Here is a 19090-nt window from a genome sequence, read left to right as displayed (position 1 = left end):
GAATTTTTCTAATAAAAAAATGGATAGTTTCAGTTTCAGAGACCTCCTTCTAGATTTGGTTGTGTAACAATAACCTCTGTGTGATTTATGATATTGTGCTTACCTTACTTATTTTGATTTTTCTGTAACATTTTATTAACTTGATTATGATTAATATAAATGAATTATAATATGACTAGTGTGCCATCATATTTTGTAAAAATTTTTTCATAGCGTACGTTCTTTGTATTATCAATATGATCAATTATACAAGTCATATGCTCGTATTTCGAAAATATAGAAATAAATTTTTTTTACTGAACAACCAAAAGAAATAGAATGAACTAGAAATCAGAGATGTAAATGATTCACGGACACATTCTTTGATTAGAAAAGTTCACATCATTAGTTAATGATTGTGTTAATACTACTACTTGATTGCGTTAACAATTGGACAAAAACCTATGTTTGAATTAAAGGCAGTTATTGGCACTTGCAAAAAAGCATAGTATAATATATGGCAAGATCTATTAGGCCCCATTTCCACAAGGCAAAAAGATTACCACTAGGTACCACTAATATATTTGTTTTTACTTTGCCACACATTATTGGTCACACACTTTGCCAAAAAATCTGCACAACGATAAAGATAATGTGAATTTTGAAAATAGTATAAAGCTTTTTTCCTCTCTTCTCATTCAAAAATTGTTGGATTTGAACTAAAAGAGAGACATAATTTAGCAAATTTGACTGAACCCAAAATAGATAGTTTCCAGACAAGGAGTTAAGGATGTCTGAAAGAAATATACTTTGTGACCTTTGACTATGCTTTTCTTCTTGCCTAAAAAGATCTTGTATGAACACTCTCTTTTAGACAAACATAAAGCTTAAAGTGTTCCCATTCATTGCCAGGTGGCAGGTACCCATTTAGTGAATGCAAATACATAATATACTCGTTATATGATGTTTACACTAAGTAAATGAAAATATGACGTGTATTTCACATAAGAAATTTTTTGTCTCCCAATTATTGGTAAACTTTAGATTTGAGCCTAGTGATATATGACTAAAATACAATTAACCTTCAATTAATCGAAATGTGGACGTTTGATCCATAACTAGTGAATATTCACAAATTTATCGGAATTATTCATTGTTCCATTGCTTAATTACTCATGTGATTAAGCTTGTGTTATTACCTCATATTTTACGATAATGCTTTCCTAAAAATAGGTCAAACATAACATAATTCATAAATAAAGGAACTAAAATATTAAATGTGTTTACAAATATCACAATATACCAATCACTGAGGGATTAAAAGTGCTGTATCAAACTTTTAATACCTAATCATAAATAATTAAGTCATACATATTATGTGTATTTGGTTTTTGTTCAATTTTGCATTGTAGATTTTGAAGTCTGGGTAAAGTTATATCAACAATATTTTACTAATTGATTAGGTTAAAAAAAGGCTTTATCGACTACTGTAGTTGACAAAAAGTCATCTTAATAGGATACATTGATCATATATAAAAATAAAATAAGCAGGGCATGAAAAGGTAATTTCACAATAAATATGACAATAAATTATGTTGGAAAAACAAGTAAGGAATTATGAAGAGTGGCATAAATTTCAAAGAAGTTTGGTAGAGAAGTTGGGATGCCAGAGAAGTTATGAGTTAAAGCATCCAAAGAAAAAAAAAGACCATTGTTGAATGTTGATGATGATTGAGAAGGGGTTAATACATAAAAAAATATTCTAAACTATTCACGTTTAGCAACTTTCATACTTAAAACTAAAATATTATTATTATTATTATTTTGTTGAACTATAACATTTCCTATTTAAAATATCTCTAAAGTGTTGAGTGACATAAGAGTAACATCACACTCTGTGTGATATACGAGAGTTAGAATGTAGATAATTAAAAACAGACATGTTGCATTTTTGCATTTTTTTTGAAAAAACTTAATTACCCTTGTTTCTTATTCTTTTTGCTTTCTTCTTAAATGATTTGATAAATTTTCTACTGTCTTTTAGGAGTTGAATCATGGGAAAATTTAAATTCTAGATTTGCTCAATTTTTATTAACTTATTACAAGTCAAAATGGAATTTATCACTTAGAGATTGTTTGATTCACATGTTAGTTATTTGAAATTATAATGTAGGAATTGTGTCTTCGATGATTAATAATAAAGGAATCATTATGCGGCGACTAATAATTAAGAGATTGTTATGCATGAATATTTACTATTCATATATTCTTATTTCACATTTTATTCCGCATAATTAATGCAGATACTATCTAATACCATCAACCAAACGTCACATTAGTTATGTATGCAACATTTACTATTATCTTTTATGGATTTTATTCATGAACCAAACTTTAAATGGCCCCTAAAAAAGGAAACATGACTTCTGATTATATTTGGAGTAGATATATATGAACCCCATTACATATCTTATAAGAATGATAAGGGAAGAATATTGATTTCGAATACAATCACCTACCATTTTGGCAACAATAGGAAAAAAAATACAAAAGTTTACCATCAAATATTGTGATGGATAGTAAGTATCCTTCTAATTTTCTTTCTTAATTAGAAATTTCGAATTTAATTTCTGGATAGAGTTACCATTAATAGGGAACACTTTATTTCTCGATGTGAAATTTTCTTTCGCGACTTTGAATTAGTTGTATCTCAAAATCAGATACCGAATACTGAATTACGAATATAATAAAATTAAAGTAGTTAAATCCACCCTGATGATTGACAAAAAAAAAAATTCGGCCTAATGGTACTAATCCACTCACCTGTCGCCACGTGTCCACATGTTTTAACATTGTTTTACCAAGTAGACAAGTGGGTCCATCTGGTCCACCCCAATCAAGACCACATAAAACCCATTAAGTCCAATAATATCAACTCCACACAACGTCCAACTTCTTCAGCACAACGTACAACAAAACAATGCATAAAATGCTCCCTCATATCCACTATATAAAATACTCACGTTTTCCGTTAGATAACGACACCAGAAAAAATGACGGCGTCACTTCCTTTCCATAAATACAACAACAACAGCAACAACAAATTTTAAAAAATAAGATTAAAAGTAAAGCCAACATAGCAAATAATACGAAATCATTACATAGAGTTTACAAAAGAATGGGACAATAACAATAGCAATATAATGTGATAATCAAAACAAAGAAATAACAGATATTAACAAAAATCGAACGACAAAAAACTATGAGATTAGTACTAATACTACTACTCCCTCCATCCCAAAATACGTGTCGTCCTTACAAAAAATACTTATCGTTTAACCAAGATAAAATTAGCCCTTTTTTCCATTTTACCCTTCTATTAATTTACAACATTTAAGTGGCTCTTATCATTGATAGATTAAATATTTATCGAGGAGAGATGATATGATGAAATATGTTAAGAGGGTTAAATAGTCAAAATAATATCCTTACAAATAGTAATCCCTCTAAATAAAAAAAAAGTGTTCACTTAGCCTTTTTTTATCTTGGATCAAAAAAAGTTTTTTCTTAGAGTGAGTATTTTCTTTAATGGGTGTGCAACTGGTTAAGTGAATTCTTTTTTTGATCCGGAGAGAATATTTTTTCAGGAGGCGCGTAAATGTGAAATGCGACAAATATTTTAAAACGGAGAGAGAGTAGTATGCAAGAGGACAACACTCAACTTGCTTTCTATAAATACCTGAAACATTATCCGGTCTTGTTCTCTCCTTTGTCTCCATTCTATATTTGTTTCCTTCACAAAATCACACACACACGACACCCTCACTATGTGTGTGTATATATAAATTCTCTTCTCATAAAAATATACACAAATATCTGCAGATTCTTAGAATCTGAGATTTTACCTATTTTCAAGGGGCCGTAGAATCTTCAAATATTCGCCGGTGGTGAGATTCAGGCACCGGCGAATATTCCAATTTTGTGCTGAATATTCTTTTTACACTTTAGATATTATTTACGATTTACTTAGGGATTTGGCTTTCCATTAAGAACAGAGCAGAGGAAAATAGCGATTTGGATGCTAAATTCATTGGATTTCAAGTGTGTTTTTAGCTGAATTACAGCTTTGGTGACTATTTCAGGTACGAATTATGTGATTAAATTGTGAAGAATTTGATTAATTTCAAGTTTTTTTTTTTTTTCTGGGTTTGAGCCATTTTTGGAGAAGAGTACAGTTTTTTTATAAGAAATTTTTTAATCTTCTTTTTGTTTTTTTTTTGTTTTATCATTCAAGGTCCTGTTTTTACATTTTGAAGTTGCACATTCATTTGTAAAGCGATTGGTCAATCGTTTTTCAACGCCTACTCTGCTACTCCTACTGTTACTTCTGCAAGTACTGCTGAGTGTGTTATATATATATATATATATATATATATATATATATATATATTTTTTCGTTTTTCTCTCAAATTTTTAAATTTTATTTTCAACAATAATAATCAGGAGAAAATAAAATATATAGAATATCGAGAAAATATCTTGGAATATACGCTGACAAGCTTATCGCTTAAATTTTGTTTTCAATGTCAGTTTGAACTATACTCTTTTTTTTTTTTTTTTTTTTTTTGGATAATGTTTTGATTGAAATTGAAGTTTGAGTTTCTAAAATTGATTTAAAAAGAGTATATAGAAGTTGAAATCATGATTGTGAGTGGAATTTTATTATTTTACTTGAAATATTCATCAAAATCAGTTTTCCAACCTCAAAATTCTCAATCTTAAATTGAAATTGAAAATAATACACAAACTTTCAATATTCTAAAATATTATATTTATGTCCATTGGCAAAACAAAAGTAATTTGATCATGCAATATGCATTAGAAACTTAGGTTCTGGAGTCTGAGAAATGTTTTTTTTTTATTTTAAAAAAAGATTTTGTTGTTGGTTTCTTTATTGCTTTATTTATTGGGTGTGTCTGTATGATTTAAAGCAAAGCACAGTGGAAATTGCTTTGGGATTGGAAAATTCAACAAGTACTTTATTTCATTCTCTTCTCCCAAAAATTCCAACTTCTTTTTTGCCCTTTCACTTTCCTTCTTTTTTATTCTCTTGTTGGGATTACAAATTCTTTATTTCAAATCAAATTTCTTCACGACTCTCTCCGATCCATACTAGTTGTCATGTTTTGCGTTCAAAGGATCGTTTGGTACGAGAGATAAGATAGGATGGGTTATTTGTACCGTGTAATTAAAATTACCCATGTTTAAATGGTGGAATAATTCCTTTGGTATCCCACCGAATCCCTAATATATGGGATTTTACTTATTCGTCTCTATCAAAGTCAATTTATATACGGAACCAATTTATATATTGACTAGCATTTTATAAAATATGTTTATAAAATTAACATGAAAAAAAATTACAATTTATAGTACTTATTGTATAGTTTTTAAATATTTAAATTTTAAATATAAACTATTAAATTAATCTATATTTAGCTTCGGAAATGAGTTAAATTGACTCTAAAAAGGAAACATAACAATTAGTTTGGGACAGAAGAGTACAAGATAAAAGTATATTGCATTGGCTTTGAAAGTTTCCATGCTTTTATTTTCTTTATAGGCGTTTGAACAAGAATTTGGGAATATTTGAATGAAATTAATGTTTAACATTAAACTAAAAAATGGTATTTGAAAATTAAACTTGTGTTTGCTTTTGAAAAGTATAATTTTTGTGACGTATTTCTTTTAAAATTAAAAGACGTTAGGGTCAATTTTTCAAATTTGAAAATCTCAACTTCAAGTTGGAGCGAAAATTGATTATAATGTATAACCAAACAGTTTTCTGAAGAAAAGAAAAGTTGAGAAAAACAAAATTTGGTTGATTTTTTTTTTGTTTTTGTTTTTAAGTTTGTTGAAGTATTTTGTTTTATGGGGTTTTCCCCAAATAATTTATTTTTCCTTTTGTCACGTGCCTTAATACCTATTGATTTAAAAGGTCTAAAAATAATATATTTCTTTCACATCGTTTGTTGGGACTGCCCAAACAGGGGTTGCTGATATCTCAACTGGAATCTGCAAAAATAAATTAAAAAAATAAGAATCTTAGCTTTGGTTTTTGTTTTTATTTTTTGGTTGATAATTTTGCTTATTTGAGACAAAAGGACAATCCTTTTTAAAGTGATATGTGTCGATAGAATAGTGTTAATTTTTCCCTTTATTTCCCCTTATTGATTTGTGGATGGCGACTTACCTTTTGAATTAATTATTGTCTCTATAATATTTGGGGAAATGTATAACAGACATTTAAACCCTTTATACAAGAGGTGTCAGATTCATTTTCACGTTTATTTTGTATGTTAGTGGATTCAAATCTTGATAAATTATGGTTAATTATTTTTGCAGGAATAAAGTAGGAAGAAAAAATAAAAAAATTAAAGGGAGATGCTGACGTGTATAACTTGCAAGCAAAAAATAGATGATGATGGAGGAGAAGAAGGTCCACGTGGAACCCCCAATACTAAAGAATCAGTCAAAAGCTTGACGTCCCAGGTTCTTATCCTGCACCTTCTCTTATTCTGCTCTCTATTTGCAATTTTTTGTAACTATTCAATATTCATAATTCATTGGTCTTGACTACTTTATATTTTTACACGATAATCTTAGTATATGAGGTAAATATGCTATAGATTGAAAAATTCTTTATTTCAAACTTTAAATTCGAAATTCTAATTAAAAAGAACGAATTCTAATTACCCCACCATACCCCTTAAATCTCAATTATAGCAATTTATTCTACTTTATATCACACATTTTAGAAAATGTCACTTTACTATATTTAAAATCAGTTTAGATTTAAAGTTCTTATTTTATTCTCAATTTATAACCACATAAATATGTAAGATTTGATTAGACTACAAACTTCAAATGTCTTTTTTTTTTTTTTTGTTTTTTAAAAAAAAATTGTTGTGTCAAGTTAATATTATTGTATCACATGACATAAATTCAGCCATGTATATTTTGTGGGCGCTTCTCCTATTGGGTTTAGGCTATTTATGGAATTGAATGAAACTTTTTGGCTCCTTAGGGAGTGGGAGAGGACCATATAGAATGTGTTAAGAGCCCAGGGAGTCCAAATATTAATAAAGGCTTTATTTGTGGGCACAATGATATCAAATAAAATGACTTAATTGTCCCTACAACTAGGTCCTACTATTTATTTTTGGGTGGCGGGGGGATAAGAATGTTGAACGGGGTCATATCATATCGTATCATGTTATTTCTTGGATCATGTGTTCTAAGTTTTAAATTTGGTCCCATTGTGTTCCAATTATAAGTGTCTCTGTCTCCTTTATTTAATTTCAGCCACTCTCTCTTTTTCCTTTTCGATTTTTTAGACCATATAATATTCATGACACAAAGTTATTTATCGCCAAAAAGATCTTGGTTGGAAGTATTTAGTCTTGTAAAATGTTCACTACCGTGAATCACTTGGTTCATTACTAATGATATTATAATTATATAATATTCTTTATAGGAAATAAATAGTACAGAAGATTGAGGTCATATAGACTCTTTTAATTCTTCAAATTAAAGTGGTCATGGAAGATTATTTCCTTGTTATCATCGCGAATTGAGCATTTCATACTTTTTATTTATAGGGGAAAATAAAGAAGAAGACTGAAAATTATTTACGGGTCTTAAAATCACTAGGAAAACTGTTTTGAGCATTTCTTTTTAAAAAAATCTAAACAGTCATCATTAGCCTAAAAAGCACAGATATGTTATTTGTGCTTCTAGTGGATGAATGCCGTGTGACAAATTAACAATCAATTGTAACCTGATTGATTGGCCCAGAAGGAAGCATTTTAAGAATTAAATAAAAGTGGAAGTGGAGGTATACCAAATTGTCCCTACACAAATAGTCCTGCAAGACCGCCTCGGGATTAGGTTTATTGACAAAGATTGAGAGACTTGTAGCTTAGATTAGAAATTCGAATTTTATGCTAAACAAATTAAGTTAGGTATTTAAGTTTTGAAAATAAAAATAAAAAACGAGACTTGTAGCTTAAATTAGAAATTCGAATTTTATGCTAAACAAATTAAGTTAGGTATTTAAGTTTTGAAAGAAAAAAAAAAAAAAGTAAAGAGGCCAATCCATCATTCTCGAGTTTGGAAAGTTATCTTTAACCGAAAGGTTAGCTCTAAATCGATTTCTCGATAACAAATAGTCTGACAATATTAGATACTAGTTCACGTAGACCCTTAGAAGCATAGGATATGATGACCCATCTGATTTATCTATAATGGTGATTGTGTTTCCCAGATGTAGACAAAGCATAATGCCATATACGTGTGAAAGTCTAAATCAAAAAAAAAAAGATTGATGGTAGCACATGCTATATGATCTTTTTTTTTTTTTTTTCTTCTTTTCCATGAGAGAATCAAGAATTTAATTTCTTTTTCTTTTTTCAGTCTGAGTTCAAAGTTGTGGATGCAGATTAGTACACTGCCCGACATTGTAAACTGTCCTTTCCTAATGTGTAATTCAATATAAATTTTAGTTAGATTACAATCATCTTTTATGTCATTGTCTCAACAGGCTTTAGAAAATCTTAGTGACAGCCCATCATGACATAATCGCTATAAAAAAATTATATGATGACGTCCTGAATTTTTACCTGTAAAATTTGAAACTCCACGAGAATAACTATTTTTCAATTAGAGGGGCTGAATAATGACTATTTATAAATTTTGACCCATTTAGTTATTCTTTAGTCCATGACAAGTCTGAACATTTTTTAGTCCAAGTCCTAGAATTTGCAAAAGGCAAATGAAGGGAACAGTGGTCTATGATAGTACCACAAAATCCAAAGTAGGGGAGATTCTGAGAAAAGACAACACGCATGTCTAATAAAGACATGTACAATTTTCTTTTATGACCCACCATTGAATTCTTGTCTCCCATCCCACTGTTCTCCAGCCTTCTGCTTACTAAATTTTGCACACTTTTTTCACTGTTAATTGATCAGCACCCATTTAAATTAACACGTGAAAGTAGGTAACTTTATGTATTGTAAGGACAGTAAATCAAATAATATCATTGCTTTTGGACCAATCAGGCTTCACCTCTTTTTTGTCTTTTAACATAATGTCCAATCTAATTTGTGCGTACCTCGACTAGTACACAGATAAATCAGTTCAAAAAAATTTGAACAAATGAGAAAAGATTACCTACTATTTTTATCTTTATTGGGATTTGAACCAGTCTTCATCCCTCCTTTTTGTTTTATTCTCTTTCGCATGATGGTGGTGTCTGAGTTAATTTTTGCACACCTCAATTAAATCATCAGACAATTTGCCCGAATATGTAGAAGTTAACTTTTTAGATTCAGAAGTCCAAAATTCATAAACTTCAAATCCTTCATCCGCCTCTGCAAGCGTGGTATTTTCTTTTATATACAAAAGACAAATCCAATAGCTGAACTGCTTGTTGATCTTGCAGCACTAATGGCTATTGCGGGAAACAAACTGTGTTCACTTCCTATGACTTAAATCACCTGAGCATTTCAATATGTAAATATAATGGACATTTCAATATGTAATTCAGTTGTTAAACCAACATTAAAATGTCTAACTTAGTAGTCATCCTCCTGACTTATTCAATCTAAAATCCTACCATTTACTTCTCATGTAAAGTACCCCTATTCTAGATCTTTTTGTGAATTAGAATCTTTAAATGGGACTTTCTCTGGTGAATAGGGAATCATTTGGTCAATCTTTTACCTTGTCATCTGGGATAGGTCTAGAATTTTTCCTTATGTCTTATTTATAGGTTGCTAACCCCAGAAATCATGAGTAATTACTTTTAGTAGTCTTTTAGAGGCCTGATAGTGTAAAAATTCATTTTACTGTCAGAGCATAGAAGTTAAACTCACTGTAAAGACATTAGCAAATTTAGCTACTGAACTCTGCTCTTATAATCTTAAAATTTAGCTACTGAACTCTTCTCTTATAATCTTGGACATGTACTCCTTTTAAGCTAAGATATTTCTGTTAATCTTCTAACAAAGCATTCATCTTTCTCACTATGTACTTCTTGTAAAACTTATGGATGTACACCTTTGTAGATCAAAGATATTGCATTAAAGGTGTCTGGAAAAAGCAGCAAGTCCAGTACACCAACTAGTAGTTACAGGAGAGGACAAAGAGCATATCCTGATTTTGAAACAATTTCAGAGGAAGTTCCATATCAACCAGGAAGTTCAAGTTCTACTCCTGCTTGGGATTTTACCCGTAATCATCGAACTCCTCGAGCAGATTCAAGATTTGCCGGAGGATATGGTGATGATGAAAAAAGAGAATCTGTCTACTCACAGTCAGGTGATATGGTGCTGCCAGATGAGGAAGGGCCAAAAGAGTGGATAGCTCAGGTGGAGCCTGGTGTTCAGATTACATTTGTCTCTCTTCCAACTGGTGGAAATGATCTCAAACGGATCCGCTTTAGGTATATATATCTACAACCTTTCTATCTTAAAACTTGTTTATGGGAAATATTCGACTTCTTGTCTTTTATAATTGAACTTTCTTTAGAATTTTCATATTTTACACCCTTCAAAATATAGGCGTGACCATCTTCAGTCCCATTCATCAATGAATAACTTCTTCTTTTTTTCTTTTTTTTTTTTTAAGCAAATCCACTAAGCGAGGTGCCTAGGGCTAGTTTTTTATTTATATATAAAAGCGAAACGCAAAGGAAAAGTACAAGCTAGGGGGCTAGGCCTTACCTTACTAATCCTATTGAGGCGTAAAAAGAGTGGATAACTAGTTCTTGAGTGGATAACTAGTTCTTTCTTCTATGTAGAATTAATCAATGCACACCAGTTCTTTTATTTTTTTAGTAAGTAGGAATTTGAGTCGTCATGAATCATTTGATACAGTATTCATTATAAATATGTACATATTTCTAGTTATTCTTGTTCTTTCTGAAGTTTTGATGTAAAGATTTCTCTACGAACGCATTTAACCCATAAGTTAGTCCAAAGTCTTAGTGAGTACATGTTAAACATGGACCCAATAAGAGGTACATATGTATCTTATACGGATGTGCAAGAGTCAAATATGTACACATACATTTTTTGCTAATTTTTGTGAAGTTTGAAATATTTGCACGAAATACGCATATCTTATGTTTCATATTGTCACTATGTCAAGGTGGACGAAAAATCATGTACCATATGATGGTTTTACTTTTGTTTTGTTCTGCTCTTTTCTGGTCAAATTTCTTGCATGTTTACTGTTATACCATTCTTTTATGTTTAATTTATGAATAAGGTAATGTTGACGTGTATGTATGTTATCTGAGTTACTAACCTAGTTGATTGAATGGGCAAATGGCATGTAGCTTTCCAACTGGCTCTTTAAGCTGCAAAAAATTAAAAATATTCTAAGTGTACTGAGCTGTTTGACATGTTAACTTGCAGTCGGGATATGTTCGATAAATGGCAAGCTCAAAGATGGTGGGGTGAGAATTTTGATAGAATTATGGAGCTCTACAATGTCCAGAAATTTAATCAGCAAGCTATGGATACTCCCGGGCGGTCTGAGCTAGGAGTAAGAACGCTGCACCTTTTATTCGTATTTTATATCGTGTAGTACTTATCTCTATCTTGCTGCTGCCTTGATATACAAACCTATTAAACTTCTGCAAATATTAGCAACTGGTATTCATCAACTATTTCAAGTTACTGCTGCAGATTCTGCTTTTTCTAGTACAACTATTTCACGTCTTCTAGTCAAAAGTAAATGGCTGGTGCCAGTACAACTAGGATTGAATTTTGACAATTGAAGTTCTAGTGAGAAATTCAACAGTTTAAACAAAGGGATCAGTTTAAAGTACTCAAAAACCGGTTTGAATGAAACAATTTCTTATGGTAACAACTTGAGAGTGACTTCACTTGCTGTTTATAGCATTTGCTTAATATCCTTTTGTACCTTAGGCCTGACGGACCTAATTAACCGTAAGCATAGTTTCAGCTACTCAAATTTTACAAACTTATGATCTCTGTTAGAAATAGAAGTACCTCCACTGCTGATTCTCCAATTTTTTTAGGGTTTTTTCCATTTGTTCCGTCGGCGAAATTAATTGCAGGCGCTAGCCAAAATATACAAAACATGTGCACTTACTATGAATAATTATGTATATTGTATGTATATTTATGTATACGATATGTATATTTTTACGTACTTATTTTATTTTTTTGGCAATTAAAGCAGCTCGTATTAATTTCATGCTTTTTTCTTTTACCTGCAGAGAGATTCTAATTATTCAAGGCTTGGATCACCTAGGGAAAGCAAGGAGTGGACTCAGAGAAATTATAGACCATCCAGTAGTAGCCAATATAACTATGGAGGACCCAGTTCTTATGCCCCCGGCATGGAACCATCAAGGATGACAACTGACTCAAACGCTTCAGTTTCCATGAGCGTTGCCGGTGATGGGGAGTCAGAATGGATAGCGGAAGATGAGCCTGGGGTATATATAACCATCAGACAACTAGCTGATGGCACTAGAGAGCTACGGCGTGTAAGATTCAGGTATTTCATATTTCTAACTCTTTTCTAGTTCCCTAGTCAGTACATTTACTTTAAGTCCAATGTTTGCTAGGAATCGTTTTAGTCTTGTCAAAGATTTATATATATGTCAAGAAAAATGTAGAGGACTCCTAGTGCTAGAAAACAAGCTTTTCTCTACTATATTGGACTTAGGTGGGTTTATAAGGAGTAACATGAACGGTGATTCATATAGCCCGATCCTAACTTGTTTAGGATCATGGTTATTGTTGTTGTGTTTTTCTAGTTCCCTTGCTCTGGTACGCTGGATTACTTAAGTGGACAAGAGATGGACATTTACTCTGGATTAGATATTCAGTTTACAATAGTCCTTTGGCAAGGTGAGGAGCCACCGTCATAGTTAGGGGTTCGGTAGAACCCAGTAACTTTGGCTCTAACACTGCATTTGTGCGAAATCATTTAATATATGTACAAATAATCAATCAGGAACCCAGTAAGCAAAAAAAATTGTGGTAAAAAACCCATAAACTAAAACTTCTGAATGCATCTCTGCTGCCTTTGGCAAACTAATAAAGATGTGCTTCAAGTAAAGATCAAAAAGACTAGAAGGAAATGTTCTTCTAATGCAGAGAAATAGGTGTCATTTTTGCTTGCTCTTTTGGCTTATATGATGTGATAATGCATCTTTTGCTACTCGCTTTCGTTTGCACCTACTCTGACTTCTGAATTCAAGAACCATAGTAAAGAACAAGAAAATTTGAGCGAATCGAACAAGTTTTGGATTTCACGTTAGATGTTTCAAACTTTCCTGACCTTAAATGCTACTGGTACTCACTTAAAATGACTTCTTCTAACTTCTTTTTCGTCTATGCAGCCGCGAACAATTTGGGGAGGTGAATGCGAAGCAGTGGTGGGAACAGAACAGGGATAGAATACAAGATCAGTACCTTTAAAGCATTTTTTTCTTTCCAGACTAAGTTGCTGGCAATTTCCACAGAATATCAATGTATTCCTTGGGAAATGGAAAATTTGAGATCCAACGTAGATTCAACTTCCGATTCAGGGACCACAACGACTCCTCTCTTCTCGAGAATCCATACTTCCCTTATTAGTGTATGGACGTCTATCTCTCAAGCATGCTTCTTCAAAGTGATTAACTTAAACTCACCTTGCACGATATCGTCGGGCGATTCGAGCACCATTCTTGGCATTAAAAGAGATTACACCACTCATATTGAAGTATATAGTTATTTTTTCCAGTTGGAATTGCTTCATTCTACAAGAGAGCTCCTGGTCACTTTTTTTTTTGTCATGGCATTTTTTGATCTCTAATTATACCTGATTTTTTTTTTTTTTGCAAATTCTTTTTTGGGCTTTATTTTGCCTTCAGTTTTTGGTTGAATGGCTTGGTGGATCTCCTAGCTTTTACTTAGATGTTTCTTTTAATTGTTTTCTTTGTAACACAAACTTTCTAGAAAAGTAAATGAAATCAAAAGCTGATGATGCTTTAAAACATTGTATTTTCGTGGCTAGCATTATTAATCTCTAGATTACACAATCACCAATCATTTTTTTTTTTCATAATGTCAAATATATGAAGAACTGAAGATATGAATAAATCACTACAATGACAAGCAATGTCAATTTTTATAGGGAAAATAGCACTTTTAGTCCTTGTATTATTGCATTATTCCAGCTTTGGTTCTGTAGTGGCCGAAAGTATATTGAAAACGGCACGACAGAAATAGGGTGTAACAATAACAAGAGCTCCGGTGAGCTCACCAATGGAGAAATTAAGGCTTAATGCATATGCAGCCTCCTAAACTTGTCTTTTTTTTCCATTTCCTTTCAACCTCAACTGTGCTTTTCCTAATCAACCCCGAACTCGTCCTCAAAATGCCTATCAAACCCTCTAAATCTGATTTTTATTAGAAGCAAAATTTAAATTGTGGTAATGAAAGTGAAGTAATATTTTATACCTAAAGGATAGCTTACCACACCTTAAATCTGATTTTTATTATTCACTATCACCTTTTATGTCCTCCAACCCATTAATGAGACGTAACTTCTTGGTCTTGAACCAAATTGAACTAAAATTCAGTAATTACAGGAAATAGAGGTCGTTTATTGATGTCAATTCCAAACACTGAAATTACAATGAAAGGAAATAACAACTGAAAGAAAATGACTGAATATCAAATTAACCAGCTCGGTAATAGGACTTATATGAAAGAACTGAGATCATCATATCAATGCATCAGATATGTGAATTGACTGAAGTTTTATTCTCAGCCTTACACCTGCCCCTCTTATTCTTCTTAATTAACAGCTAGTATTAGCTGTATTTGTTGGCCATGCTTATAAGAAGAGTAAAAAGTTGATGGGGTTTAGACATCATGCCCATATGGTCAGAGCCCTGGATCTCTTTCACTTCATCAGGGGGATTCTTTTCAATCATCAACTGTTGAAATTCCTTCTTTAGAACTTTATCTTCAACAACCACAATGAACACTCTCCTAACTGATCCATACCTCTTGCTTGAAAGAACTGTCTCCTTAGAAACATCGTTCGTACGGATAGGTAGTGGCCTTGCTACTTTAGTGGCCCTAACTGATCCATACCTCTTGCTTGAAAGAACTGTCTCCTTAGAAACATCGTTCGTACGGATAGGTAGTGGCCTTGCTACTTTAGTGGCCCTAACTGATCCATACCTCTTGCTTGAAAGAACTGTCTCCTTAGAAACATCGTTCGTACGGATAGGATTCTTGCTACTTTAGTGGCCCTAACTGATCCATACCTCTTGCTTGAAAGAACTGTCTTAGAAACATCGTTCGTACGGATAGGTAATGGCCTTGCTACTTTAGTGGCCCTAACTGATCCATACCTCTTGCTTGAAAGAACTGTCTCTTAGAAACAACAGTGGCCTTGCTACTTTACTAACTGATCCACCTCTTGCTTCTGCTTAGAAACAACGGATAGGTAGTCTTGCTACTTTAGTGGCCCTAACTGATCCATTTCTTGAAAGAACTGTAGAAACATCGTTCGTACGGATAGGTAAACATAACTGATCCATACCTCTTGCTTGAAAGAACTGTCTCCTTAGAAACATCGTTCGTACGGATAGGTATTGGCCTTGCTACTCTAGTGGCCAGCGCAAAATCCTAACATCAAGAAGGAAAAAAAAATGATTTAAATCAGTTCCAAGTTGATGTTGAGATTAGGTAGTTGAATAGATCTGTAATTTGGATAAACTAGTAAAATCTTCCAGTAGGTGATGCCCATTAATAATTTTTGGTGAAAGAAGTCACTTTATGGCCATTTCATGACCATAATAACAGAACTTCCTGGCTATTTTAATTACAGTATATATTTGTATTATGATTTGCATACCTGAATTGGGCTCCTCGGGTAAAAGTTAGTTGCCAAGTACTTCGGACCGAGGATGAGGGTGGTTGGAGGATTTGTAGGTCCATCATCGTATGTAACACGATTATCAAGTTGAGGTATTACTGCATTGAATGTCTATAACGAAGTATATTTAGTTTCAAGCGTTAAAAGTGTAAGCAAAAATAATAGATCATCTCATGCTAAAGTAGAGAAAACCTCGAAATAAAGTGTGGTTGCATTGAGATTTGGACCAGGCATTAGAGCAGCGACAAATACAGCAACTGCAATCTTTTCTGGGAAGGTTTCCATGGCTTTAGCAATGGCGAGTCCACCAATACTATGGCCTACAAGAACCACTTTTTCATGCGCAGGAAGAGAAGCCATGAACTCCATTAGCGGACTAAAGAAATCTGATATATGTCGGACTTCGAGGGCCTGCTTTGGATTGATCCCTGAAGCGCCCAAGTCAAGAGCTGTGACATTATGCCCTGAAGATCTCATCAATGCTATAATCTTATACCAGGACCAGGCTCCATGTCCTGCCGTATGAACGAGCACAAAGTGCTTCTTAGCTTTAGGCCCTGACAAGTTAGCATTTACATATGGCAACAAAAGTATAAGAAAAAGACTTATTAGAAACTTGCTTTTCTCCATATCTATTATTTTCCCTCTTTTGAAGGATGAGCAAATAATATGAACCATTAGGAGGCAGCTTTATAATTCAGGAGTTTGATTTTTTTCTGATTAACTTACTTCCATGCAGAAGCAACCCCACGTTGGCTATTATTAGAGGCATTTGATTTTTAGAGGCAGTGGCGGAGCTAGTAAGAGCCAACGAACCCCCTTCGGCAAAAAATTACACTGTATATACAAGGTGAAAATTATTTTTTATGTATATATAGTAGACATTGAACCCCCTTGGCTTCTTCGTTTGTCTGCTTCTTTATATTTTTGAACCCCCTTTGTTAAAATCCTGGCTCCCCCATTGTTTAGAGGAGTTTGACTTCTGTTAACTTACTTCCATGCAGAAGCAACCCCACGTTAGCTATTATTTGAGGAAGTGGGCAAACAATGTTGTAGGGGCTGGTGCAAGCCTGACTATAGTGGCTTCTCTATTAGTAGCCATGCTTGGCCCAACAGCGTGCCTTCTTGGATAAGTAGTTTTAAACTTTGTGATCATATGATTCTAAAAGTTAAGTTATTACAGAAACAATGAACTGAAATAGATTTTTGAACTGATTATTTCAATATAAAATCTCGGATTAAAATTTTCTAATATATGACAGTGAGTGTTAGCTAAAACCCAATAATATTTATTTCAAAATCTTGAGATTGTCTATCTCATAGTAGAAGATGGGATTATCTATCCTAGAGGATTAAACCTCAGGCATCATATTTTAGCTAAAACCAAAACAAAATTTATATCAAAATCATGAATTGTCTTATAATTATCTGATAGTAGAAGCTGAGATTATCTATCCTCGAGGATTATAATCCACGGATTAACTTATTTTAGACCAAACAACCCTTTAAAGTATCCAATAATTTGCAAGGTATCCTTAAGTGTATTTCAACAACGTTTCTTCCTGCTGTGGCCCTTTTCCACACCCTTCTGGCTTCTCAATAAGGTCTTCCTCATGTGTTATGTGCTTAAACTGAAAGGGCAATTATAAATAGGGACAATGGAAGACAGAAAAGAGAGCAGTCTTAGTTTAGGGGCAACAAAGAAAAATATTTTGCAGAGCAACATAATCATTTTATCTAACTTCATAGTAGGTTCACAACTGGTCTAGGGCTGGCAAATTGGATTAACTGATTAAATTTGTCACAAACTAAAACCAAACAAAAACTTTTTCTTTTTTCCATAATCATCCAAATTATCGCGCACTTTGAACATTACAATTTTCGCATACATGCTTCCTCCAACGCAAGCTGAATAACTTTGTCCGTACTAGACAAATAATAAACGATCACCTAACCTTTTTTTCAATCTATGGTGAGATTGGAATACTCATCTCTCATGATTCCACCACACAGCGCACTGATGCATGCTAAGCTTTAGTAGTACTATATGCAGAGTAATTCATTGCTCGCAAACACTATGCTACAAGATTTACTTGACTGGGAACTTAAGTCTTTAATTTAAGGTATTCGTTAACATGAGAATCTGTGTACATCAGCAAACATAACACAGGAAAAAGTGCATATGCGCGAGTAGTGTTATTAAATCAAATGTCGAATATTGTCTATGCCAGATAAGAACGTGCATAGAAAAAGACTACATCTTAGGAAACTCTACTGTCAAAATATCATGTACTACTAAAAAGACGAAGGCAATGCTAATTTTTTTGAGAAAAAAAGACTATTCCAAACACCATCACACACATATTTATAGTTAGTGAGCTATTTCAAACACAACCACAACATTTACTTAACGAGTACCAACATTTTACTGTGTAACGGAAAGGAAACAAACTGGCAACCTGCATAACCAATACTCCCCAAACAGGCACACAACAATATTACTAGAACACCATAACAAGCCAACAGACTCCAGATACGACATTTATTCATCCAGCGACTTTCCTTGAATAGCTTCTTCCAGGCAGAATATCTAGAGATCGTCCCAGGAACCCTCTACTGCACTTGTTTTCTCCCTCAAATTCTCGATACGAGAACATTACAGTTTTCACATATATATTCCCTTTAAAATGCAAGATATTAGGCCTTAGTATTCTACTAACAATCCAACCGAATGTCATAATCACTCATAACCGACTTACCTGCTCCTTAACTATTCTATTGAGTACATGTTACTTTTTACCGGCACAATTATAACAAATAACACTTACACAATCACTAAAGTGAGTGACAATTTTCATTAGCCAATTTTCCGAAACTCGTTCTGTTTTTGGACTAAAGATAACTTATGAATATCAGTTTCTTCCACTAATATAATCTTTGTTTAAAATTAAGAACATGGAACATCCGCTATGTTAAAAGAGTAAACAAAAACCTCTTCTTCCAACTCCCTTGTCTGCAATCCACGTGATATGCTTTTAAGAGGACTTTTTAGAATATGATACCATTCCACCTATAATGTCAATTATCAACTTTTGGTAACTTTCAGCAATTAAACTTGGCTGATTTC

At 32.8% G+C, this 19090-nt stretch overlaps 2 protein-coding genes across 2 annotated transcripts; one reads left to right on the top strand and one right to left on the bottom strand.

Moving 5' to 3' along the window:
* The first annotated feature begins 3744 nt into the window (after positions 1-3744).
* Positions 3745-14084, top strand: LOC132057963 (protein BREVIS RADIX-like). The gene is made up of 6 exons (XM_059450541.1): positions 3745-4121; positions 6385-6531; positions 10110-10486; positions 11463-11592; positions 12293-12576; positions 13427-14084. Exons 2-6 carry the CDS (start codon positions 6424-6426, stop codon positions 13503-13505), a joined length of 978 nt encoding a protein of 325 aa, XP_059306524.1. The 5' UTR covers positions 3745-4121; positions 6385-6423; the 3' UTR covers positions 13506-14084.
* A 572-nt stretch (positions 14085-14656) lies between these two features.
* LOC132030860 (methyl jasmonate esterase 1-like) lies at positions 14657-17212 on the bottom strand. The gene is made up of 4 exons (XM_059420627.1): positions 16156-17212; positions 15943-16074; positions 15628-15713; positions 14657-15083 (listed from the first exon to the last, which is right to left on the bottom strand). The coding sequence occupies exons 1-4, from the start codon at positions 16639-16641 to the stop codon at positions 14888-14890; spliced, it is 900 nt and encodes a 299-aa protein (XP_059276610.1). The 5' UTR covers positions 16642-17212; the 3' UTR covers positions 14657-14887.
* Positions 17213-19090: the final 1878 nt, after the last annotated feature.

This window comes from Lycium ferocissimum, chromosome 1 (genome assembly GCF_029784015.1).
Source record: "Lycium ferocissimum isolate CSIRO_LF1 chromosome 1, AGI_CSIRO_Lferr_CH_V1, whole genome shotgun sequence".
NCBI lineage: Eukaryota > Viridiplantae > Streptophyta > Magnoliopsida > Solanales > Solanaceae > Lycium > Lycium ferocissimum.
This window is presented reverse-complemented; position numbering and strand designations above follow the sequence as displayed.